The sequence below is a fragment of the Brachyistius frenatus genome, unplaced genomic scaffold (assembly GCF_029030835.1).
Source record: "Brachyistius frenatus isolate BFR_SWC_R1_liver_20210118 unplaced genomic scaffold, ASM2903083v1 Contig_136, whole genome shotgun sequence".
In the NCBI taxonomy this organism is placed as follows: domain Eukaryota; kingdom Metazoa; phylum Chordata; class Actinopteri; family Embiotocidae; genus Brachyistius; species Brachyistius frenatus.
In genome coordinates this window covers 736762-762367 of record NW_027210735.1, presented here as the reverse complement: position 1 = coordinate 762367, position 25606 = coordinate 736762, and the positions used below count along the sequence as shown (strand labels likewise).

At 40.7% G+C, this 25606-nt stretch overlaps 4 protein-coding genes across 6 annotated transcripts; 3 read left to right on the top strand and 1 right to left on the bottom strand.

Moving 5' to 3' along the window:
- Nucleotides 1-354: 354 nt before the first annotated feature.
- Nucleotides 355-4568, top strand: cfap99 (cilia and flagella associated protein 99). Of its 2 annotated transcripts, none has more exons than XM_069714923.1 (15): nt 355-651; nt 739-880; nt 977-1071; nt 1168-1274; nt 1367-1544; nt 1630-1710; nt 1902-1970; nt 2283-2369; nt 2463-2551; nt 2656-2860; nt 3001-3142; nt 3227-3378; nt 3466-3671; nt 4084-4264; nt 4372-4568. In XM_069714923.1, exons 1-15 carry the CDS (start codon nt 538-540, stop codon nt 4441-4443), a joined length of 1920 nt encoding a protein of 639 aa, XP_069571024.1. In that variant the 5' UTR covers nt 355-537; the 3' UTR covers nt 4444-4568. The 2 variants fall into 2 exon arrangements, with proteins under 2 accessions (XP_069571024.1, XP_069571023.1); XM_069714922.1 differs by having other exon boundaries at nt 736-880.
- A 1082-nt stretch (nt 4569-5650) lies between these two features.
- On the top strand, nt 5651-11872 carry LOC138630531 (proprotein convertase subtilisin/kexin type 5). Its single transcript, XM_069714944.1, has 9 exons — nt 5651-5857; nt 7443-7616; nt 7801-7939; nt 8024-8112; nt 8298-8361; nt 9535-9623; nt 9718-9830; nt 9931-10087; nt 10818-11872. The coding sequence occupies exons 1-9, from the start codon at nt 5809-5811 to the stop codon at nt 10973-10975; spliced, it is 1032 nt and encodes a 343-aa protein (XP_069571045.1). The 5' UTR covers nt 5651-5808; the 3' UTR covers nt 10976-11872.
- Nucleotides 11873-13733: 1861 nt separating this feature from the next.
- Nucleotides 13734-15150, top strand: mrpl35 (mitochondrial ribosomal protein L35). 2 transcript variants are annotated; one of them, XM_069714894.1, is made up of 4 exons: nt 13734-13797; nt 13996-14167; nt 14650-14794; nt 14886-15150. In XM_069714894.1, the coding sequence occupies exons 1-4, from the start codon at nt 13767-13769 to the stop codon at nt 15072-15074; spliced, it is 537 nt and encodes a 178-aa protein (XP_069570995.1). In that variant the 5' UTR covers nt 13734-13766; the 3' UTR covers nt 15075-15150. The 2 variants fall into 2 exon arrangements, with proteins under 2 accessions (XP_069570995.1, XP_069570994.1); XM_069714893.1 differs by lacking the exon at nt 13734-13797 and having other exon boundaries at nt 13826-14167.
- Nucleotides 15151-15213: 63 nt separating this feature from the next.
- Nucleotides 15214-23651, bottom strand: reep1 (receptor accessory protein 1). The gene is made up of 8 exons (XM_069714892.1): nt 23533-23651; nt 21986-22058; nt 21806-21882; nt 21548-21668; nt 21025-21138; nt 20592-20757; nt 18814-19073; nt 15214-17390 (listed from the first exon to the last, which is right to left on the bottom strand). Exons 1-8 carry the CDS (start codon nt 23562-23564, stop codon nt 17319-17321), a joined length of 915 nt encoding a protein of 304 aa, XP_069570993.1. The 5' UTR covers nt 23565-23651; the 3' UTR covers nt 15214-17318.
- Between the last annotated feature and the right edge of the window lie 1955 nt (nt 23652-25606).

Sequence of the window (25606 nt, the reverse complement as noted above, 5' to 3'; positions counted from 1 at the left end):
ATGTGAATGTACTACATCCTTTCCTTTTGTAGTTATCAAGTCGATTTGTGTATTTGGTGCTTGTTGTAACGTTTCCAAATTTCCAACAGCACTGAAAGGCAACGCACGGCTCGCGCAGACGTCACAAGATGCTACGTCATAATTATTGTTATGGCAGCCAACAAAGGATCAGTATGCCACAGCGTTAATCTGCATGGATTAAAAAAACAAAACATTAATGGTTTTATATGTTAAACAAAACAGCAAAACAATAAAAATAATGGTGATATTTCCTGTTTTATTTTTTATTTTTTATAAAGTATTCAAGCAGGGATCTTCTGTTTACGTCTGTTTTGTGTTGCTAAGCAACGGCGTAACATGGCAATGGTGGAAGATGGACACAATCCGCTCCGTGAAATGAGAAGGATTTTTTGTTGTTGTTGTTGTAATTTCCATGACTCAGTGTGTCTTTTAGCAGCAAGCACGTTGGTCTCCTTTTTATTTTAAAGTTTTGATCGAACTAACTGTATTTTTGCGGGCGTTCCTGGCGGTTTTAAAATGGCATCACGCTATGGATCAATTGTGAAGGAAGCCATTGTCTTGCTCGATAAATTCAGAGCTGGCAGACAATGTCTAGACGACTTTATCCAAGATGCTGTAAAGGATCTTCAGGTGCGTAAACTCTGATCAGAGTCCATGTGTTATCGATTAAACCTGTTTTTCCCCCACACATTATAAAATGGTTATTTGCTGCAGAAGATGGATGCTCCGCAGAAGAAGTTCATACTTGATGTTGTTTCTGGATGTGTTGAGCACAAAAACTTGCTGGATGTAGTTATCAATGCCTTCTATGGCCAGTATGGGAAAAGCTTGTCCAGAGGGGATCAGAGCCAGTTTGACAGTGAGTAAATTTATTAACTAATAAGCCACATACAAATGGTCGTATATACGAATAAAAAAAACCCACTGACGTGTTTATAAAACTATTGCTCCTCAGTTATATGTTACATCGCCACAAATGTTCTCGATGACCTTGGACTTCTGCAGTTCAGCAACATTGTCAAATCTCTGGACATTAGGAAGATGCACAAAGTAAGAAACACAATTTCTGAACATATCAGTGTTGTTTCACTGAAACAGTGATCGGTAGCTCACTGGTGGTGCACTTTGTGTGTTTTCTGTGGTAAGTTCTTGGGTTTCTTCTTCTCAAACCTCACCACGTGGATACAAGATGAGTGGAACAGCCTCTATGATGCTGCTTTCGTGGAGGAGCACTGGATCGGCCCTCTGCTCAGGTGAGAAAAGCAGAGTACGGGAAAATATTTTTTAGGAAATGAACGTTATTCCAATGTCAAACAACAAAAGTTTATACCCACGTGTCCTTTAGATGGCGCCCTGAGATTGAAATTCTTCTGGACCAGCTTGCGGTCAAAATTTCTCAAGGGAGTCAGGTCAAGAAAGCTCCAATCAAAACCACTGTGCACCGGGAGTTCTCCCTCACCAATCCTAAACCTCGACCTCTACCTCTGCCTGAGCTCATCCCACAGCAGGAAAAATCCAAACCAGTCAGCCTCAATATTTTTTCTATTTAGTTTCATTCTGCTGTAAACTGTGAGGTTGGTCATCGCTCACAAAGCTTTTGTTTTGTAGGTACCCAAGAGCACCTACAGGCCTCCCAAAGAAATGCAGATAATTGAAAAGATCAAACAAAAGAACCGTCAAAAGGCGGAGGTACAATATCTGCTTTAATTATCATGACATTTAAAAATGATATACTCTATAAATGTGATAAAAAAAAAAAGAAGACAAGTTCGACAGAGTAATTGTAAATCAACAGCTGGCATATCCTTTTTTAGACGTACCAACCCTACCAGCTTCATTACATGCCATTGCAATGACATCCCATCTGTTTTACACCACAGGAGCATCTGTATGATGCAAATATGAAACAGTTAAGATGCGTAAATCCACAGAAGTCTGAGCACACAAAGGTAGGGGCCAATTCTTGTGTTTTACATGAAGTTCTGAAATAATGTTATTGATTCATGTCCGAGCTCACTTGCACAGATAAAAACAGGTGGAAGGAAAGCCCTTCTCCTCTGCTCTCACTCAGGTTTTAATCTTTTTTTGTGATGTTACACTATGCAAATAAAACTGACTGCATTGACAAACTTAGAGATCACTTATGTTGCATGTATGCAACTGAATTCCAGCCTATTCTTTTAGATCAACTTCTTCTCAGGCAATGCGTACACATTATAAAACCAGTTCACATTTCTGCTGAACCATCATTTCTTTTCCAGAAAGCAATGGCCCAGATCGAGGAAGACTTTGAGGCAAAGCTTAAGTTTAATTTATTTCATTCCTCTGAAACTCCTTCCAGTAATAAGGTGAGCTCTAATAATTTTGTCCGCTTCAACGGATCAGATAATGTAGGTATAATATCCACTGGCCTGTGTGTGTGTTTTCCGATTATGCTGTAGGTTAACAGCTGTTCCATCCAGCTCAACAATGCAGCCATTCTGAGGAAGGAAGCGCTGTGCGATCGGCAGCTGGAGAAGGACCTGCAGAGGTACAGCACTGCATCTACCTGCCACTCCTTCACAGGGATGAAGTTCAAAACAAACACGAGACACTTGTTCCTCTGAAGAACTTTTAAAATTGTGTTTGTAACAGAATAGAGGAGCTGGCACAAGGGGCCCACGAGCCCTCGTCCTTTCTGCATTGGCAGGAGGATTTGCTGGAGAGGGACAATCTGGAGATGCTGGACAGGATGAAGCACAGACACTACGAGGGGCGCATCAGTGATGAAAAGGTAGCACTGATCCGCCATCGGATAAAGGAACACAACCAGAGGACGGCACAGCTGAAGAAAGAAGAGGTGGGTAAAGACCACTTGGCAAGTGATGAGAAAAGTCTCTTACATAAGATTACACAATGCTGTGTGTAAAGAGGATCACACAAAGGTTTTGTGTTCTCTACAAACATGCCTTTAAGATGTTTGTTTGATTTTTTTTCCAGACAGCCCGGCTGATGCAAAGATACGCAGAGAAAAGACTGAAGGAGGAAAATGTATTGAGAGAGTTGGTGCAACAAGTGGCGGCAGGCCACAAGAATTCAAAAATAGCCAAAGAGAAGTTGCAGAACTTTAAGCAAAGCATAGGTTGGTCTCCCCGTTTCACATGATACAAAGAGCGTTTTACATGGTTTCCTTTTCATTCTCATCAATGTCGTGCAAATTTCACAGTGACAGAGGTCTCAGAACAAAGTCAGGAGCTCCTTCGTCAAGCACTGGAGGAAGCACAGGAAGAGATGAGCAGAAAAATTGAACTCATCCATAAAATCCGCGCCACTGAATCGCTGCCTCACATTGGAGGAAAGAATTTTGATGACACAGAGGTGAGTGAAAGAAAGGGAGGATTTTCCCTTCAACATTTCACACACACATTATTATGGATGTCTCGGTTTTCACCTGCCCCATGTCAGACTGCGGGCCACAAGCTGCTGGGGGAGATGTCCCTGTCCGAGCTGAAGGAGCGGCTGGCCCTTCTGAAGGAGTCGCACCAAGCGAAGAAGCAGGAGAAACAGAAGCACATCATGCAGGAGAAGCAGACAAAGAAGCAGCAGCTGCTGGAGAACCTGGACACCATCGACCTCCACAGGAGAGCGCTGGCACAGGCGGCTGCCATCAGGTCAGCAAAATGTTTGGCTCCGACTAGATAATGAAAGCAAGGAAATATGAGCCAACATGCAACATACACAAATATGGACGTGCAATTATGGGATTTGAGGAGGGATGAGATCCACCTTGTCAGCAAAATGACTAAAATCCATCCCCCTTGTTAACCTGCATCCTCCCTCTCCGTCCCTTATTCAGCTGAATACATTCCTCCAGTCTGCCTGACTCATAAATTCTTTACCTGACTGAGGTTTTAAAAGGTTAGAATCATCCCTGAATGGCTGTGAAATATCAGTAGCCTAACTGTGCTGTGTTTTGATGTTTCACTGTATTAATAAAAGCTCCCATTGGTCCATCCCCCTGTTTAAAATACAACAACAAGTCAGCTATGCTGCATACACACTCAAAGTTTTGGCATGTGGCAGGAAAGAGAAGAAGAAAACCAAGCTGGAGTTATTTCAGCAGGCTATGGCTCAGGATGAGACACTTCTGGCTCTACAGAAGCAGCTTGAAGAGATAAGGCAAGAGCGGCAAAGACTGAAGCAAACTGAAAGCAGCAAGCCCATGCCCTGTAAACGGACATCAGCACACACTGGTAGCAACCAAGTGAGTATGAACAGAGGCGACCTCTGTGAGTGAATTGTAAGCTATATTTTGTGCATTTCATTGCAGTAGCAGTAAATAATATTCCGCTCTCTGTCTCCTTTTGCCAGAGAAGTCCAAAAAAGAAAAGCTGGGAGGAAGTGGAGCAGAGCTTGGCACGCCACGTCCAGGACGCTCTTTAGGAGGGAAACACTCAAGATAATTATGTGCACCATGTTCCACAAACTGATGACTGTTCAATCTTGAAGGGATTTAAAAAGTTACAACATTAATTTGACACATTTTCCATTAAAACTGCTGAAACAATGTTTTACTATTACTGTAATTGATTGATCTCTATCCACTCCCGTTTCATCAGTTTTTTTTCTCTGCATTGTGAAACCAACTGAGAGTTTTACAATCAAACTTGAATCTAATGTCAAACTATTTTATGATCATAGTTATAATATTAATGCTGATTATTGCTCGGATGTTATTAGCACCCACATGTGTATGGAAAACGAAAAGGGAAGTTGTCATAATGTCAACAGGAGGAAGCACCCAATGCATGACACACAGGCAGGTGTTCAGTGAACGGAAAGCTAAATTCAAACAAGATTAAATATCCTCTTTACAGAGACTTAAATTCAGGGTCACTAGATTAAAACTTTATATACTAAGAAAGGGACTGCAGCTGGGGCTGATAGGGGAACTGAGAGCAGGTTGAGGTGAGTGTGACAGGCAGGAGTCCAAGCATGGAGAGAGAGATAGACACAGGGGACCTACAGTTGGTAGAGGAAACAGCACATGAAACAAACTACACTTAAAAGAGGCAAACAGCCCAGAAGCATTACACCTTCAACTCATGACGCATGTGGAATTTTCCATTCCCCAAAACAGTGCCAGTGCTGTTTCTGTGGCTTTAATGTTTTGGTAACAAGTTACTGTACTGAATGCGACTCATTATGAATCAGAGCATCAAGAGGTCATCTCTGAGGAAAAACACAGCGCAAAGCAGAACTACTGCCAGCAGAAACAGGAATTTTATGATGCCATTTTAGTGAGAATTTTACATTTACGATAAAACAACATGAAGAAGAAATGTATGGTCATATTGTAATCTGGCCAATGTTAACAGCAGATGTTTATTTTGCTTATTGGCTGTATTAAATAATATTTTAAAAAAATCTGGTATTATTTTAATTTTAACGTAGTTTGAAACAATCTATTTGCAATAAAGAAACAGGAGTAATTCCCATTTGGTGGTTTACTGATAGATTTTAAACCCTGCCTGACTGAAACATGAGATTTACATGGCACAGTGGTGTCCCTGGTGGCTGTTCTTGGTAACAACAAGAGATCTGTCTGAATCAAGTCCATTTTTCCCCTCGAAAGCAAAATCACATGATACGTATTTTGTCATATGACACTGATGAAGGGACTGATTCCTCAGCGAGCTGCTTCACCGGCGTCTGTAAAAAACACAACAACAGGCATCTCGGCTACTTGTCAGGGATGAGATGCTGTAGACAAACATTGCTTGGTGGTAACACTCGGTAATCTGGAGGATGGACTGTCGGGGACTTCTGCCTGCGATAGCTGCCACATGTATCATAGGTAAGTTCAGACTCTTCTACTGGTAACGAAAAAACAGAAGGAAAGGCACCAGTACAGACATGCTACACTAGATAGTTTGAATAATAGGAAGTTAAAACACAATTTAAAATAAAAATCCCATCTGCAGAAAATCTTTCTCGTGTATTAAATGATTGTGGTGGAATAACCAAAGTATTAAAAAAAAAAAAATCGTATGAATACAAATTCCTGCACAAAGACTGAAGGTGCTTTTTATTTGCTTTTAAGACTATTAAAGATGCATTTTATGTCACTTATACCTTTTTTAAGAGTTAATTTTACACAAATGAACGTATTTTTTACCAATGAATATGACTTATTTGCACCTGGACATCATAACAAACTGTCCCCTCTTATGCCCCACAATACAAATTCAGTGCTGACCTACTGTGTTTCTGTGCATATAAATTATGGTGTTGTGGTGCGCCTCACGATAATCTCTGGTGTTATACACTTCTAAACTCTCAGATTTAGTATTCGGCAAAGAAAGCACTTCTTTCAGCCACTTATTTCCAATAGTTTGGGAGAGAAATTCTGCCAACCCAGAGCAGACAGAAGTAGCAAAATCACATGACCTCCTTTCTGAATAATTGCATTTCATGAGGAGGATGGCAAGAAAGCACTTAAGCACATGGCTTATGTGATTACTCCCACAATCTGGGCTCTGTTTTGCAGATCTGCTTATACCTGTTAGCACGGATGAAAGTTATACTTAAGATTTTGTGGAGTGATGTAAGATTTCCCGATGATACACATGAATGAAGACGTTTTCCTTTTGTATAATGCTAATATTAATCTGGCGCGTGACATAGCTGAAGTGGGACGGATCTCAGTCCTCTCACCCACTTGCACAACAGGTTTTTGTTTTTCATATTTCGGCTGCGCTCCAAATGCTGGCTCCATGGTTACTACATGTTTGAGGAGGAGGGAGACGAGTGGGGTGTTGCTTATCGGAAGTTACTGTAAACCTGTGACGGACAAAACAACTCACAGCAGGAGACTGAAACAGAGAGAAACACAGGAACTATACAGGAGAAGTGAAAGCATAGTTATTTTTTACAGTATAAAAGATACTGTAAAAATAAAAGTTCCCGTGTTTTAAAGCCACACTGTAGACTGAGATAAATTGATGGGCAAAAGAATGTCATTTTAGTTAATACTTTATTCAAGCATTGGGTGGAGGAGGGGTACCCAACGCAAAAGACTTCCCTAAAGCCCCCAAAAAGGCCTAAATTTGTATTATTTTGCTATTGTGCTTCCATTGTTGTAGTAATCATGGTAGATTAGCGAACCCACTCTAAAGACTATTTGCATGATCGCATTGTAGCAGTTCAGAATCCGGTTAGAAACAATCTTCTTGCTTTGATTCATTATAAAATAACTCGGCATTGCAGCACAGTTCGGCCCTAAAAACATCATGCCATACTCCAATCACTACTTTTTTCTTCTTTTTTTTTTGTATCCATCAACCATTTTAGGACAATTAAGCTTGTGTTTGCATTGCAGCCCTGTGTTAGTCCACTGCCGGGCGTCACATTTCAAACCATCCAGTGTCCCTCTCTTGCAGGCATGGTGGTGAGCCAGACCACACTAAGTCCTGCTGTGATGAACACCACCCTCATCAACAACGTTACCAGTCCGACAGTAACACCCGTGATTCTCACCAGCACGACCCCAGGCTGCTCAGGCTTAAACATTTCTACTTGTGAGCCCTGCGCACCGGGATCGCAATATGACAACAGTGAGTCACTGACAGTCACCTGATGCGGAGCCTCTATTTTACTCTCATCACAGACTTGTGTTTTTTGTTTTAGGAAAGTGAATATCTCTTGTTTATTAGATACTTCTTCTGTGTTTACTTTCTTTCTTCTTCTACCATAGACTTTAATATTACTCACTCTAACGTTTAACGGTTCTTTCCCCAGACACCCTGCTGTGCACGTGTTGTTCTAACCCCGGGCGCTGTGTATTTCCTGGAGCCTGCCTGCCGTGCACCAGGGGTTTTTATCAGCCACTAGCTGGACAGCAGCAGTGTCTGCCCTGCAGCCGGGGCTTCTACACCAAGTAGGGACGCTAAGTTTGAGTGTTTAATTAAAGAGCTGTTGTCAACTTCACTGGTAAATTTCTTGTACATTTTGTACTTTACAGTTTCACTGGAAGTCCACTATGCCACACTTGCCCTTCTGGGTCCTTCAACAACAACACTGGTGAAGAGACATGCAGAAGTTGTTCACCAGGTGTGTTTGTTCAGCTGTAAATCAGTGTTGTGTTGTAAATCAGTAATTTGTGATGTTATAAAGAACATTTGCGTAGAGAATATTTCCAAAGAGTGATGTATGATTACCGTTTTACATGCAACTGTTTCTACTTCCATCCAAAACTTAATATAAAACTTGAGTGACATTTTGTCTACTCCTTTCAGGTTTCTTTTCATCGCAGCAGAGTTCTACTTCGTGTTCACCGTGTGCAGTTGGACATTTTTGCAAGTAAGCTGATCGTCACCAGGATTCTGTTTATGTTGTTGTTACCCTGAAACCAGGATCCAGAAATCAGAGTGGAACTATCTCTCCGTTTGGAAAATCACTCTTCTGACCACCAAATTGAACATCACATGCTTTCATCTCATGGTCCTGTTTACCAGCTCAGATGCACCCACACCCACACCACACACACACACACACACACACACACACACACACACACACACACACACACACACACACACACACACACACACACACACACACACACACACACACACACACACACCAGTAGCATAGCGGCTTCTTTGGGTAATCGGCAGAAGGCATAAAATTATAAACGGCATGTTTGGTCCGGTCTCAGTTGTGTAAAGGCCTGGCTGTGAAAAAAAATATAACATAGTTTGTTATTTCAGGAGAAAAGATACACTGTCAAGCCTTCCCGGTAGTTTCCCCGAGGCTAGCTGGGATCCATCTTGTGCTTGGTCTGCCCTGGTATCTTTTCCCAGCTGATGCACCCAAAATACCTTTACAAAGAGAAATGCTATAATCATAGCTAAGAAGGAGGAGTGAAGGAGCAGCAGTTTATAGCTCCTTCCATGTATCTGAGCCCATGCGCCCTGTAAGATAAACTGATTTTGGCATCTAGAAATTGGGAAGTCAGTGGAAAGTCAACCATAATCTCTTCCTTGAGCTCACCAAACTCCACCTGAGCTTTTTCCTCGGCGCTGATGAAAGCAATTGTCCTTCTGCTCTGTTTGTCTGCCAAGCCTGAGAGCCTGCTTCTCTGCCGGTGTCCACCAGCAGGTTCCTGGGCTGCTGCCATGATCGGCAGTGATGTCGCTCTAGTCACAGCTCCACAGCTTATTTACAGTGGCTAAAAATAAGTGTTTGGACCTCAGATGTTACTTTTATTCTTTAATTTGATCATCAAAAAAACAGCCCTGAAAAGAGTTTGCAACAATTTTCCAATGATTTACCTTCTAATTTGACAGTAAAATCTAGACATAAACCCTTTTTATTAATATCCAAACCTTTGCTGTGTGTGTGGCAGACCTAATCCAAACATTGTGAAACCAAGCAACAAACAAATCAACTTTATCAAGTTACTCGTGGCAGCCATGAAAACCAGTCATTTATTCTGTTATATTTATGAACAAACATCTTTCAATGTTACAGCTCATCTGGTTGTACCCAGTGCCAGATGTGTCCCAAAGGAACAGAAGCTCTTCATACTGCTGCTAACGATTGCACACCATGTCGGCCGGGTAACTCACATCATCCAAAATGCAAAGCGACAGGGTATCTATGAGTACCTTATAATAGAGATGGGGAATAATTGTGATATCTGGTTTTGAACAGGCATGCACAAGGCTGCCCATCAGACCATGTGTCAAATCTGCGGCAGCGGCTTCTACCAGATCCACTGGGGCCAGGAAAGCTGTGACATCTGCCCGGAGAATCACTACTGCCCTGTGAGCACCGCTCCCTGCACTCTCACACAGCATACTAGGAGGATTAACATGCTTACAAAATACTCTGCATGTTTGGTGACAGAGCGTGTTGTCCCCTCAGAGTCCTGACGTGAACCCCATTCAGTGTCCGAGTGATGCTTTCTGTCCAGAAGGCAGCTTGGCTCCGGGCTACTGCATGGAGACCTTCTTCCGCAAAGAAGGAGACATTTGTGAATTGGCTCCTGTGACTATTGCACTGTTAGTTATTGGAGGAGGAGGTGAGTACTAATGCTGAAAAAGAAAATAAGTACTGTATGGCTCCAGTGCTTTCAGAGTTTCTTCACTTAATGCATCTTGTCTTTGATTCCTCGGCCGTACTGCTGAGCTTTTTAAACTGATTGCCTTTAAAGTCGACAAGCTTCAAGCTGTAATGTCCCGTACTCACGCGCACTGATTACATGCAAAACTGTTTCTTCAAAGTAAGTATAAATAGCTGCTGTTTGATATAGTAATGGTTCACAGGAATGTCTATTTTCTGTAACTTTATGGTGCAGTGTTTTTACTTACTCATATAAGGAAAACATTCAGAGATGAGACAAATTAAGTATTTAGGGGAACTTAACAAAATGGCCATGCTATTTTCCTCTCTTGATTTAGCAATATATATTTAACTAGAGCTGTAATGACAGGGCTACTGCTATCTTCGAACCGTATAAATGAAAATGAAGCTAATTCAAAATTCATCCATCGTCAGCTGTTTTAACGAAATAGTAGAGAAACACATGTGTATTGTAATTGCTGTACCTGTAAGCACTGTAATAAGCATTTCTTACTGCACATTTCACACAATAGCTACATATTTTTGTACACACCAACTCTGTAAACAGATTACACAGACTGTGACCATGTCATGAATAGTCAGGATGTAATAAGATCAAATAAGAATCCTGAAAATGATCATTTCTTGTAACATCTGCTGCCGTTTTCCCGTCTCTCTCTTTTTCCCAGTGGGCGTACTCTTTATCATTTTTATGGTTGTGCGTCGACGGAGAGACACTGACGGAGAGCTGACAGTCGCCCGGACTCCCCTGTTGGGCAAAGAGCGACCTCAGGGCCGATACTACGGGCTGCCCTGTGACGCTGAACCTGTGTATGCAGGCTGGTGAAGCACTGAGACAAAAGAACTGACCGCAGAAGACTGTGTCTCAGAGAACTCTCACAATCCACCGACTTTTCCTAATGTGGTACATTTGAATATATTATTGACAAACAGACGTTGATTCTTTTTGGAATTCTTATAGTTTGACATTATTACGATTGTTCCGCTGCGAGATAAACGTTCCTTTATGAACTAGGTTATTGGATTATGAGAGGTATGCGGACGGAGAAAACGAGATACGTGCCTGGACTTGTTGGGAACCTTTTTCTCCTATGAAAAGCACTTTTTTTTAACGAGGTAATTGATTTGCTTTGCGTTCACGTGTTGGTCAACTTGTGGGTACCTCCATTAACCCGTGTAGTTCCTCCGTGACAGAGACATGGAAGCTATGTTTTGAATGCATTTGATTATTGTGTGCCATGTTTGTAGTTCAATTAATACCATTGCTTAATGGTTTTCATGCGCTTTTTTAAAGTTATATTTGTATGTTTAAACAGAATATAAATAAAAATTAATCTTTGTAATACATTTTTAACTGTATTTCTGACTAGTGTTAATTAAAATGCTTAAGAAAACTCTGTGGCAAAAATAATGGCAGCTTAAATATTTGTTTCCCTCATCATCCCTGTCGAATTTCCATAAATATCATATTTGTAGGCCTAAACCTCAATATTTTGCTAAATTTATTGGAACAAAATTGAACTAATTTACCACATCGAGGGTGACAGTGTGCAACCATGAATCATTTTAGCTTTTTTTTTTATTCCTCAATGAGCCTATTTTACATAACTTCTCTGTCTGTCATTATTAAATCACAGCTTGGATTCAGTTCAGGATTCACCAGAATCACTTTATTCCTTTGACGTCATTAAAGGCCTTACAGCTTTGTCTGTTCTTCCCTCAATGCTGGATGTGTGTGTTTTTTTTTTTTTTTTAAATGTACTAATAGTCATGATAATAGGTCATTTAACAGACAAAAGAAAAACATAATTCCCATCATGTAGATCCAGAATGTTTGGTGACAACTTCCAACCACCAATACACTGCTAACTGTGCACAGTTAGTCCCTATACACATGTAGTATATTACTGATAATGAACTCTAATGGTCCAAAAAGCCCACCGGTTTTATATGGATCATCTAATTAAAAAATATTTAATGAAAATACAAAGGTAAAGAGTGTCTGTAAGACTTTCTAATTTTCCATGTTTTGGTTTGGTGGTATTTTGGCTGTAGGTCAAAACTCCAAACATACACTAATCAAGGACGGCCTGCCTCAAGAAGTCCTGCAACAGACACATCTCGCCATCGTGGAATCAGTCTTGGATTACATGAAGAGACAGAAGACACAGAGACGGCCTGAAACCACAGAAGAACCGTGCCAAATGATGGTCACACCAAATAAAGATACGAGTTACGTTTTCACTGCTTGTAGGGGCATACGGTACAGGAGGTGTCGGGGAGGTCAACAATTACAAGTCTCAAAGGAAGTGTTGTTACAGCGAAGATGACTCAAAAAATCTACACAAATCAGTAGATTATTTTTGAAAACATGCCCACAATACTTTCAGTTCCTCAAACTTGTACAGTACTATATATTGTGAAGATTATTCTGGTGTCCAGTTCCTCCTCCGTTTGTCTAAGCTGTGATATCTGACATTTGACATGTCATAGCAGGTAAAGCACAAGTGCTATCAATAATGTTAATCACTACAACCATCAGTGAATAGGGAAAGGGTCATTATTGATGCTATTAGTTGCATCTGTTGATTTGCTGCTAAGAGAAGTGAACATCTCTGTCATGAAAGAATATATATTCAGTGGCCACTGCAGGGTTAATCAGGCTAAAGATATAAGAAAAGTCCTTTTCTGCTTTGGTGCCACTGCACTGAACCAATTCTCTCCACATTATGTAAACATCCAGCAGCAGACTGTGACAAATGGCACATCTCAAGATCAGATAAACGTGTTCACAGAGTTGTAACCCTGAAAGCTGCATACAACACTGTGAGATCTTCTGATCTGTTGTTACAGCAATAGCTTCATATTCAATAAAAAAAAATATATTCACCGGCACTTGGATCCTTGACATAAATCAAAGTATCAATGCTACAATAATAGCTACACCATTAAACTCATGTAAAAAAAATATAGTGAAATACTTCATATTATTATTTATTATTAATCTAAAAATGTAAAAATAACATCTATCTAGGCCATTCTAATTATTTAATGTTTTAACTGGTCATGCTGAAGTTAATCTAATCTGCCTCAGACTATCTGCTGCCCGGTGGGCTATCGCAGGTCTATGATGGTTATTAATATTACATATATTCATAGGTGTCATCTTAAAAAATAGCCTATAAGTTAAAAAGTAATCAGTAATATGTTAGTAGTTGCTTTAAATCTGTTTTTATGTGAAACACTGCATGTAATTCTCTTGCTGTATAGCACTTTGAGCTGCATTTCTTGTACAAATCAAATGTATTATTATTATTATTAATTTTATTAAACAAATGTAGAGTTAGTGGGGTGAAGAGTACAAATTCACTCTTGGTTTATTTAATCCATGCTGAGTTAACTGGTTGTAACTAGATTAACTTCAGGCTGCGGCAATAATGAATAAAATATTTGGATTTTTTTTTTTTTGTGGGGGGGGGGGGGAATTGCGTAACCAGGTATGTGCACTGCAGTAGTCGCTAGGTGGCGGTAATGTACGTTGGATGCGTATTTAAAAAAAAAAAAGAATTGTCCAAAGAGGACACCGTACATCCGCGAACACTCAGGGGGAAAAAAACATGGCGGGCGCCCTGGCGAGAAGGCTATCCGGTGCGTACCAGTTTGACATTCATACTTTCATTTCACCCTTTGCCATGCTGTAAATATTTAGGGATGTCGTGCATGTGTTACTGTACTGAAAAAAGGGACTATTTATGATCACGGATAGGAGTTGAAATCTGCACAACAGCTGCATGGTTGAGTGTTTGCTCCCCTCACGTGTTGTCATGTTGTCCTTGTGTGCGCCAGGGCTGCTGAGGCCGCTGTCCGTGTCCGGGTCGGTGTGCGCCAGGAAACCACAGACCTGTCGGTTCTCCAGCCTCATCCAGCCTCAGCCGCTCTGCAGCTCCGCTGCAGCCGCTGTCCGCGCTCCTCTCCGGGCTGCGGTGTGTCAGACACCCCGGTGCAACATCCTGGGGCGGTAAGAGCCGGTGGTGGGGGGGGGGGGTCTCCAATGTTTTTACATTGGCAAGGAAGTTTTTTTATATATATATCAGGAGATGTAGTTCACCCAACAAAAAAAACACTGTGAAACTCAGCAGAATCACCAAACAAGACTTTAAATAAACCTGAGTGATATTTCAGAAAAACAACCATGTTATTATTGATTGGGATTGTATTTAGGGTCGAAATATAAACCTCAGAAACAGAAATCTCAAAACCACAATTATCTGCATGATTAGATATAACTAGTGGTAATAGTTTTGTTTTGTTTTTTGTAATTATGGCGCTGCAATGATTAATCAGCTTTTTATTTCACAATTGAGACAATCAATTTGAGTCATTAAAAAAAAAAAACAAAAAAACATGCTAAAGTTCTCTGGTTGCAGCTTCTTTAACAGTTTAAAAGATCGTTTAAATACATGTTCTTTGAGTTGTTCTGCCCGTCTTGTGCGGTCGCAGGGTGTCGGCGCTGGTTCCCGGTGTCACTCAGCAGCCGAGCAGAAGTCTGACGTACCACAGTGTGAAGAAAGGAAAGAGGAAGAGTGTGAAATCAGTGACAGAAAGGTTCATGAGGCTGCACTGTGGCCTTTGGATCAGACGCAAGGTGTGCGAGTTCAAATAATTATCTGCCAAAATCACTGATTTACTTAACTTTAACAACACGGTGCTGACTTCCTGGTTTCGGTTGTCAACAGGCTGGATACAAGAAAAAACTGTGGAAGAAGCTTCCCGCCAGAAGAAAGCGCCTGCGGGAAATTGTGTTCTGCAGCAAAACCCAGGGCAGACTTTTGGATAAAATGACAACCTCTTTTTGGAAAAGGAGGAACTGGTACCTCGATGATCCTTACCTGAAGTACCATGATCGGGTCAACCTCAAAGTCTAATTTCCTGATTCATGTAATGCCACCTCGTCTGTTATGTTGTTCGCATATTTAATAAATCCCGATATCCTAAATGATGTATATATATATATATATTTATTGTTCTTCTAAGACAACTGGACAAAAAGTATTAAAACACACCGAGGTTTTTCTTCATATTTAATGGCTGAAAATTGATTTAACCAACAGAAATATTGAGTGGAACAATAAATTGGTAGTCGTAACTATAATGTCATCACATCGCTGCTTTGTGGTTTTTATAATTCACAATCAAGTTGAAACCAAAGTAGTTTGACATTCTGGCCTGCCAGAAAAAAAATCATTCGTAGGATACCTTAGTAAGATAAGTGGTGTGGCTTCATGAATTAAGTCTGCAGTGGCTAATTTACCAGGAAGTAAGACACGAGATTTGTGTGTGTGTGTGTGTGTGATATAGTCAGCTGATAGTCATAACATTTCATGTTCTTCCTATGAAGGAACCAAAAACAACAAAACAGAATTCATTGTTTAACAGCAGGGCGTCTGAGGAGGCCAACAGCTTCACACAAAATCAAATTTCCATACAAATTAATAACAAACATCATGCAGTTATGAGTTTATCGATCTACTCACAAGAATACAAACCTGTAACTTAGCAACATTTTTTTTTTTCCTTTCTCAGATTTACTTTGCATGAATTTTAAATCGAAGGAAATCACCTCCAACACGAACACTGATACTACTAACACTGAAACACATCATGTGATGTTTCCCGTTTCTTTTTTTCACCATTTATCCATTAAAAGGACATTTCATGTGCATAATAAGTGTATCTACAACATCAGAGTGAATGACGTGTAAACAGAACAGTTGTACCTGAGAAGCTTTTGTTTCAAACTTCCAACCGCCGTAAATGATACAGATACAATGATGAAAACTGCAAATCAATTTGCGCAAGTTCGCACACAGTTTTAGTTTGCGCAGAAGGTTCAGGCTCAGTGAGTAAAGTACAGGATGACAACATACGATGCGTCACCGTGCACTAAAATCAACTTAAATAGAAGTTTGTAAACCTGCAAACCAAAATAGTCACTCTCGTAATTTCCCTAAAATAATTACGGAAGCGAGTGAATGTCGGGTTTAGTGTTGCTTCAGATAACAGCAGAGCATTACACAGTGATTTTTTTAACATGGAAATAAAGCCATGTACGGTTAAATATTTACTCGTATGATATCCCTGTTTCTGCTACAGCTGAAAGTGACTTCTTTCTAATTGGCCTTAAATTGCCAAATAACTTGTGAAATGAAAGAAACTGAACAGTAGATTGTCATAAACAGTCGGCTCCACTGAGAAAACCTCTGGTGTCGGGACTTTTCTTTCATGTGGTACAGATGACATTGCAAGTAAATATTTCTGTACCACAGAAGAGATACACAGTAAGTATTTAAAAATGATTGATGATAATGTCCAGCCACTAAATTAGTCATGATTAATGTCTAATTTCTGGCCGTTTCAGACTACAGAGGGCAGTTATCTATATTCTAAACATAGTGCAAAAATTACTACTCGATGACGACATAGTGTTGGAAATGCTTCTACCCCGTAAAGAGACATTTAAGTATCTGCGGTCTCCTTCTTTAAGGCTTGAAGAGAGAGGTAAATAACAGAATAGCTTCACTGTCACTGCTGTCAGGAGTTTTCACCACCACATATATAGGCTGTCTCGTCGTTTAATGTTGCCGTGTACTTTCACGTGATAACTAAGAAGTGCAGAAACTAGCTGCTCACAGACTCAACCAGGGTGGAAACAGCCTCACCTTTACTTTTCATCCGGGGCTTGTACCACGTCCTCTCGCAGTGAACGCTGCAGTTTTACTCAGTGACAGTACATTCTGTCTGATGAATTAATGACCGGGAAGACACGCATGCAATTGCCTACCCCACACCTGATATAGAAAAACAATCAAATGATGAATAGACGAAGACACAAACTGTACATAAATACATAACCTACAAACTCAAAGTGTCTGTCAGCACGGAGCCCATTCACTCACTTCTCCCATCTCAATGTCACAAACCTCTTTTCTTTTTCTTTTTTTCTTAAATCATGAGCCACTGGCTATATACAGTATATATAGAGGGGTCATCATAGGTCACTTTGGTAATACCTTATTCCAAAGCAAGTCTGCTTCAGTCATGTAGCTTTTGGCCATTCAATATTTTTACTTGTTGCAGCAAAGGCAGCTGGAGGAGTCTTGAGGACAGTTTCACATGGCTTCAGTGTTCGAAGAAAGAGCACTCCTGGATCTGGTGAGAGGCCTAAAGATTCTAAGAGGAGGCTGGAAAGGAGGATAAAGGCAAAAAGAGAGACGGGAGTTTAGTCAGTTAATAGCTGAGAGGAGTTGAAGAGTGTTCAAAGGATACAGCTGGCATTATCTCGTATATTTCTTATTGTCAGCAAAAAACCCAAGATAAGAGCAAACTAACAATGAGACCGTTTGTTCTGATAGAGGACATAAACCATTAAAAGCAGGTCATAAATATTGAGTTTCATTTTGAAAAATAAATCAATGATTTGGAAAACAACTGTGAGGTTGTTTAGACACGTTGGAGTGTAGACAGTGAGTTTGTCGGGGATTATTTTCATCTGGGAATTAATACATATTTGGTTCTCTAAGTAGAGCCTGACTGATACTGGCTTTAGGAGGCCAATTCCAATACCGATATTAGGAAGTACAAAAATTCTGACATCGATATAATGATTGAAACGTGGTCATCAAACATTTGTGAATAAAGCCGAACAAAGTTTAGTGTTCAAAAAGACATCAGTGCACTGAAACAGTGAACTTCCCTGGAAATATTAGTCATAAATAACAAGATAAAAAAAAAACAACAACAACATGCAAATAGAACAATTTTCTAAATACCTCGAGTCTTTTTCTGCATTATGTTCTGTAAAACAAGTTTTCATATCGGACAACCTACATGTCAATACATTTTAAAGGTCATCAGCCAATTTTGGCAAAGAAAAATCAGCCAACCGATATATTAGTCAAGCTCTATGACGACGAGTATTTAGAACTGTTATGGGACTTCCTCAAAGAAACTACAGCGTTAAAATTCCTCGTGATCAAAGAGCACATCACGCAGAGCATGTTATGGCTCATTTTTAATCATTTTAGAACAAGATTACGACACAGAAATGAGCTGTGTCGAGCCTTGGCTACTCGGATAACATTTGCTCATAAGATCCATGGATTCATGAAATATGTTGACAATTAGATCAAAAAAAAAAAAAAAAAAAAGATAATGCCAGCTTTATCCTTCAAAAATGGCTGCTTTATTTTGTTGGCCATTGCTGGTGTCAAACAAACTGTTATTAGATGCTGAAATTGATGAATAAATAGTTCATTCCAGGGAGGGATTCCACTCAAACATTTCCACAAACATCAAAATAAAAATACACTGGAAGACGATTCACATCTAGATGTCACCATGTTTGGATGTTTTCCAAACAAGTGAGTCATCTCACTCACACATTCAAAAAAAAAAAAATCTCCTTTAGTTAAATGCATTATTCAGATTCATCAGTGCAGAAATCCTATTAGCAGTCATACTCCACATTTGCATAGGAGCTGAACCGTGATGATTCATTTAACCACGCGGCAGTGGGAATTAGTGAATCAGTGAGTAAATCACCACTCTCAAGGGGCGGTTAGAATCAGGCAGCGGCTGAGCAGCCACGTTCACAAGGCAGCGTACCTCAGGAGCCTTCCTCTTTACCAGCCTGAGCTGCGGAGAGCTCGACGCTGCCTCCACCTCTTTCCCCACCCCCTCGGGCTGCTCCGGAGCGGCGGGAGGTGGGGAGCGTGCGGGGGGCGGCGTGGACTGGGGTGTCACAGAGGGTGTACTAATGGGCGCGGACTCAGACTCAGAAGTTGAAATGGTCTGGGACAGAGACTCCTTGGAGTCCCATTGATCCAAGCCCAACACCTCAAACTCTGTCATGTCAAACTCCTGTCCTGCACCGTGGAGAAAGGTCAGGATGAACAACATGTAAATCCTGTCTCTGGACGGTTGACGCGGGAAACCAAACACTTTTTGTGTAATTGCTGTGGAGCTGCAACTCAATTTGGTCAGTTGGGGATTATAAAGGTTGATATCGTAATGCATTATCGTCCTGCAGACTACAGAGCAGACGCCAAACAGGATGATAGAGGAAACCAATTTGTTGCAGCACAAACAGGAATAATGAGGCTGTTGTTATCGAGTCTCCTCTGTTCTTCTTTTCAATATCTGCTGAACTGTCTTATACGTGCTGCACTCATGTCACAACACTGTAGATATGGAGTTTAAACATTTACTAATAATCTATTTGGTTTGGTGAGGATATATTTTTGTCCTTGTCAGCAAATCCACTCCTCTCACAAAAAACAAAAAACAAAGAATGCATTACTTTTGCTAACAAGTATTGTCTGTGTATTTAAAGGCTGATTACATTCCCGTGTGCCACAGAGCTCCACTGTTGAACACAAAATATCAAAATACAACAGTGGGCCAAATCTGAACTCGGAGGGATATTTTCTCTAATTCTGATCCACAATGCCTCTGTAGTTTATTTCGACTCAAGCCCTGCACCACCATACAGCTGTAAACGCTCATCAGTTCACCAAATGTGTATTAATCCACCGCTGAAAATAGTCCCCAACAAATGCGTGTTTTAGCAAAGCTTCCAAAAAAGACTTCAGCACCCAGGCGTTTAGGTTAGTATTCACACATATTGACAAATTACAAATATTTGTGACTCACTTTTGAAGATTTATATCTATAGGAATAGCAGACCTCAGAAACGTCTTTCAATTGGATTTTTGACAATAACTAAAAATTGAGGCTAAGGTTAGACTTCTTCTTAAAGTTGGAGAAAATTCTAAACCGAGTGTGGTCAGAAATACACAGCAGCTATGTTTCAGTAATATACGTCTAATATTAACAAAAGTTCTTTTCACTCAGCGTCCTTGTTCATTAGAAATTGTTTGTGCTACAGATATTTCTGTCTTATTCAAGCACGTGTGTCTGAATGTTCTTTCTAATTTTATAAACAAAGAAATAACTATTATCTGATAAATATAAAACCACATTAAAACAAACAACAACTGTTTTCCACGAATCCCCCCCACCCCAGCTACATGTGAGCTGTGTCACAGGATGGTGAGGAGCCTGGCAGCCCTGCGAGGCCCGACCTGCTCCAGACAGGAAGGCGGAGGTTGGGGGGCCACTCAGGAAAACAGAGGTACCAAACAATATCTGTGGGCTTAAACAATCTTGAACAGGAAGACCGATATCGACATGATCGTCTGTCTTAAACACACCAAACAGGCGTCATAACGACTACATTATGTGCTCCGAGGAGTCATGAAACCGATATTCATTCTGTATGCCTTCATAACACTATTACTTGTTGGCTAATGCTTATTTCTATCTCTACAGTGGTTTTTAGTTTTCAGCGGCAGGTGTCAGCAGGCTGAATAACGTCTCCTCACCTTTGTTGTAGCTCTCCGACTTGCTGCGCATCATGCTTCTGGTCCGGTGTTGGGCTGCAGCTGCAGGTTGCGTAGCGCCGGGGCCGGCGTCATCAGGGTCCGACTGGTAGGACGACAGATCCTGCATGCTGAAACTCCTCAGTCTGTCTGACAGAACTCCTTGGCTCTAAACCAGAAAACACCAGGTTTCATTTCAGCATCACTTCATCAACCGCAATATGAGACCGGTTGTGACATCACATTTTGGGGCATAGAAACTCCACAATAGGTAACTGGATCTTCTGCTTTAAAGATGAATATTCAACGCTTTATTTCACAGGCTCTCTTCATTGTGTGAATGCCCACAAAACAACAGGCTTGACACCTTAACTACAATGACTGTCCACTGTACCCCCCAGCTCAGAACACAACAAATGTTCAGAGTCTGCATTACCTTTGTTGCAGCCATGACTGCAGCTGTGGCGGCAACGTTCAGCCCTTTTCTCCCAAAATGCACCAGCGTGTCATAACTTTTGTCCTTCGCTTGGCAGATATATTCATCAATGTCCTGAAACAAAGGGGGAAAAAATTCAGTATCTCTCATTGCCATTGTGAAACTAATTTTATGCACAGTGTTGAAAGCTGTTTCTTATACGGCTTGACGTTGACTTTTGATCTTCATAACTCAGTTATCTGTTTCCTGACTCACACACAGAGGAAAGAAAGGAAAAGAGGAATGGAAGAGCACCATCCCATTTCCTCCCTCCTGTCCAGCGAACACATGTATAACAGCTAAAGTGAGAAAGTGAACCGGCACAAAGGCACTTTTTGTTCTTGAGACCGTCGCAAAGCGTAAATTCTATTAGTCACCAAACCATGCAGACTAAATTAAAGTCTGGACCGAATATTTTCACCTAAGCCCTTCCTGGATCTGCACCAGAGGAAATAAAGATGCAACAAAGGGGAAAGGATTTCACCTTTTCTTTTGAGGAAAGCGTGGGATGAACAAACTTCCTGTACAGCACACTGGAGCCCTTCGTGTAAGGGGACAGCAGCCACACCACAAAGGCTATCTTCAGTTCATAGTAGAAGGGAAGCCTGAAGGGGGGACACAGCATGGCAGAAAAACATAATGACACAGATCATGGAAAATGTTTTTCATGCCCAGTCAAGAGGTAAACCATTTTCCACAGAGGTTGTATAATTGTTAACACTAAATGTCTGAGGTCACTTACCAACAAAGAAACATATCCGTGAATACTTCCACGGTCATGAATAGGGCAAATATTATCCAGTACATCATCCATTTCACCTGCAATATCATGGAAAAGGGAGAACAGTTCATGTAGATACACAGAAGACCTTGTTGACTCTTTTTATTATTTCATAAGTAAAAATAGAAACAATATACTCACATATTCTTTCACATCTTTTGACTTCACAGCTTTATAAGATGAGTATGCAGGATATAGTGTACCAAACACCAGTCTAAAAGACAGGAAATGAGCCCACGTCAACTCTATTTCACAGTCAAACTGACATTTAAAATGTGCAGGAAGGACATCAAGACATTATAAATGTAATAAATCTGTTTTCTTCTTGTTAGTAAATTCATGTAAAGTCATCTTTGTAATATTGTTTCTAAGTATTTTTTAGATTATTTCAGGTTCAGGAGGTTGTCAGGTGTAGATCAGGGTAAATCACAAAATTGCGATTTCCTCCTGGAGACAAGCTATTACATCTATCTCAGACAATCATCCAGTCCAGCTGGCAAACTTCCCAAGATGAGGTAAAATTAGCTCACATGTGTTGTCCTTTTCTCTAAATTTCTAGGCAGACACCTGTGTTGCTGGGTGTCCGAACAGAGCCAGTTGAAGTGCAATACACAACCGGGCAACAGCTGAGTGCAACCTGATCAAATTACTGACCCACATCAAGTTGCAGCACTGCAGCCCGGCCAGCTAACTGTGTTCTAACAGAGTTAAGAAACACAAGGACATTCAAAATATCAGCTCTGAGCAGCTCAACTAAAAACCTTCTGTTGGACACTGGATCCAAAATGACCCACATAAAGCCTGGTTTTGAAGAACCAGAGCTGAGGCTGTCCAATCCATGTAACAAGATCTGGTCATCTAAATTTAATTGCGTCACTATTTTGAGGTTAGGCCCTGCTGTCAGTATATTCTGGTCTGTCATGGCGCTGATTCACTTTTTGCAGGTAAAAAAAAATATCCATTACATATGCAGTAATAATGTGGGACTATTGTTTGATGTCGATAAAACCCCGAACTAGAAGAGAATATAGCTATAGGGATATATAGACCTGCCTGCATTATTATAAGATGAATAACTCTTGCTTTGTAACATGAGAGGGCTGACCCATCCCTTTTGTTTTTTTTTTTCCAATATGGGACATCAACACAGCAGATTGCTCCACTCAAAGACCGCTCCTGTTGTTCAGCCACCTCGCCACTCAAGTGACATTTGGGCTTCTGAAAGACGCCCTTGATTTCTGGATCTGACTCATTTTATCATCTCATGGATGATGATACATTATTCAGCCAATCACGTCATCTCTTTGTCTGAAATAATAAAGAATCCACTTGATAAACACAAAGATTGTCAGCCTGCTGAGCGCAGACAGCCTGTTCACTAATACAGTCGGTCTGTTGCAGGCCCGGCTCTGCATTCCTGCTCAAAAGACAAAGTACAATCCTGCGGAATACAAGCTGTTTTCAGTCAAAAATCAATAGACCGACACCTGCTCTCCTTTCTCGTACATGTATGATTCTGATTAAATATTACACCAAAATGCGGGGGCTTGGAAAGCGCGCCGCTTCTGCGCCTTCAATAAGCGGCTCAAACATGCAACCTGCAACAACCAGGAGACGCAATGTACCTAAATCCAAGACTGTGACAGACAATAAGGAATTAAATAAAAATAAAAAATAAAAAGACTTACACCACAAGTCTAGAGATGATCCAGGAGACCATTGCGCTGGAAAGGCGACAGGACGCGCTGTCTGCGGGGAGGAGTTTCCTCCAGATGACAGGCGCGTCCAGGCGGCAGCGTTTGGACGCACACAGGCGGCAACGTGATGCGGAATAAACACACTGTACCGTGTATCCATAGATGGCAGTGTTGCGTTGCACAGAGCGCAGACACTCAGCATGCCGGGGTGTAAAGAGTCCGCACGGCAGATCGATTCATGCCGTTTAATTATCAAGTAGAAGGTCCTGGAACAAATGTCCTTTTTGCTCTTTAGCACACCCATCCGACCCTCCTTTCCCTTTCAGATTATTGTTTCTGTGCCCTCCAAATAAAGAGTACATGACAAGACACAGCACAGCTGCTGAAGATCCTGGCCTCCAGGTATTTTGTAGGCCGTGACTCAGCACTTTACTTGGGAATAAATGCACCTTGTTGAAGCAACTAATACATATTTTAAATGCGGATTGATCGACACTTCATACTTCAGCTTGCCTGTAACATGTCAGAAACCAGAGAATATTGTCCATCACAGCTTCACAGAGCCGCAGGTGGCATCTTCAGGGTTTTGTTTTGACCAGAGAGTCAAAGAAATTCACTTAGAAAAACCCCCAAAGAAAACAGGAGAAACCCTCGAAGAATCTCCAACCAGCAAATGGACGGCGTTTTTGCTTGGAAAATTTCTGATATCAAATAATTTTGTAAATTCCTGCCTACTTTATATGATTTAAAAAAAATCTTTTGTTTAGCTCTATATAATAAATCTCTTAAAACTATATTTCTGGCATGGAACCACCTCACATGACAGGGCCTTAACTTCAGCTGATCTTTTATGGTGTAAAGTCTTGCAACTGATCCAATTATCAGAAATCAGGTGACACTGGTGAATTTGGGGTAGTTGACTGGTTAGTAATCCAGCCTTGAAATAAAAATTATTTTATTTCAGAGTAAGAAGATTACAGTCACGACAAACTAATTCAAAAGCTCGATCTGGATCTACAGTTTGCATATCACCACACAGTGATGCGATGAAGCCGTCGTCCAGATCAGATTTTCTACACCTTGTTGAGATTCTTTAAATGATAGTTTATCCTCCATTACTTCTCTAAATTCTGGGCAATTTACTCACTAGATGACGTACAGAAATCCCAATCAAAAAGCTCAGATGAGATTTTTGCCTGGCCTTGAAATCCTTATCCTGCACTAACCTGAGAGCTCCTGCATTATTAGAGCCAAAGTACTTTGGCTTTGTCCAACCTTTGGCCTACAAAGTGAAGCCGGAGAACAGAGGCAAGGTTTTGTTACAGTACTACAAAAGCAGCTGAGGGAGAGGCGAGGCTGGAACCTGATCCTTTTGTCCAATTTAAAGCCAATGGAATGGCTTTCAAACGAAATGGACCCAAAATGCACCAGATCTCCTTCAAAAAAAAGAAGACACTTCTGCTCATTCAACTTATCAACAAGAGTTGTGATTCTACCTCCCATCATGCAACAGGTTAGACATTTATCTACTCATTTAGTTTGAGTCTCCAGTGTGTTGATGACCTCTCAGCTGTTTAACTCTCTCTGTAGTTTATATCTTCAGTACTGCAGAGTAAGCGGTTTCCTCTACCAGACAAGTGTTTGTATCAACTGTCTATGTAGTACACTTTCTGACCTGCTGAGGGGGCTGTTGCTTGCCAAAACGGCCCTTATTCCTGATATCAAATCTGTTGTGACGTCAAAAGACACTAAGTTAGTGTGATCAGAAGCAGGCATCGTAGACTTATTAGTAACTGTCACTTTTGTTCTTAAAAGTTTATTTGTTGCATTTTTTTTTCTCCTTTCACATAGAAAAATTAGACACACAATACGTCCACAATACACGAACCAACTTTTCTATTTCCTCTGCATCTGCCTGTTGAGAAGGAACTCAATTGTGACACAAAGTCAAACATTTTACAAGCTGAATGCAAAAAAAAAATTAAAAAAAATGGGTTACGGTAGTATGCGTGCATTTTTCTGATGAGTGTGCTTAACATATATGACCACATATAGAACAGATACA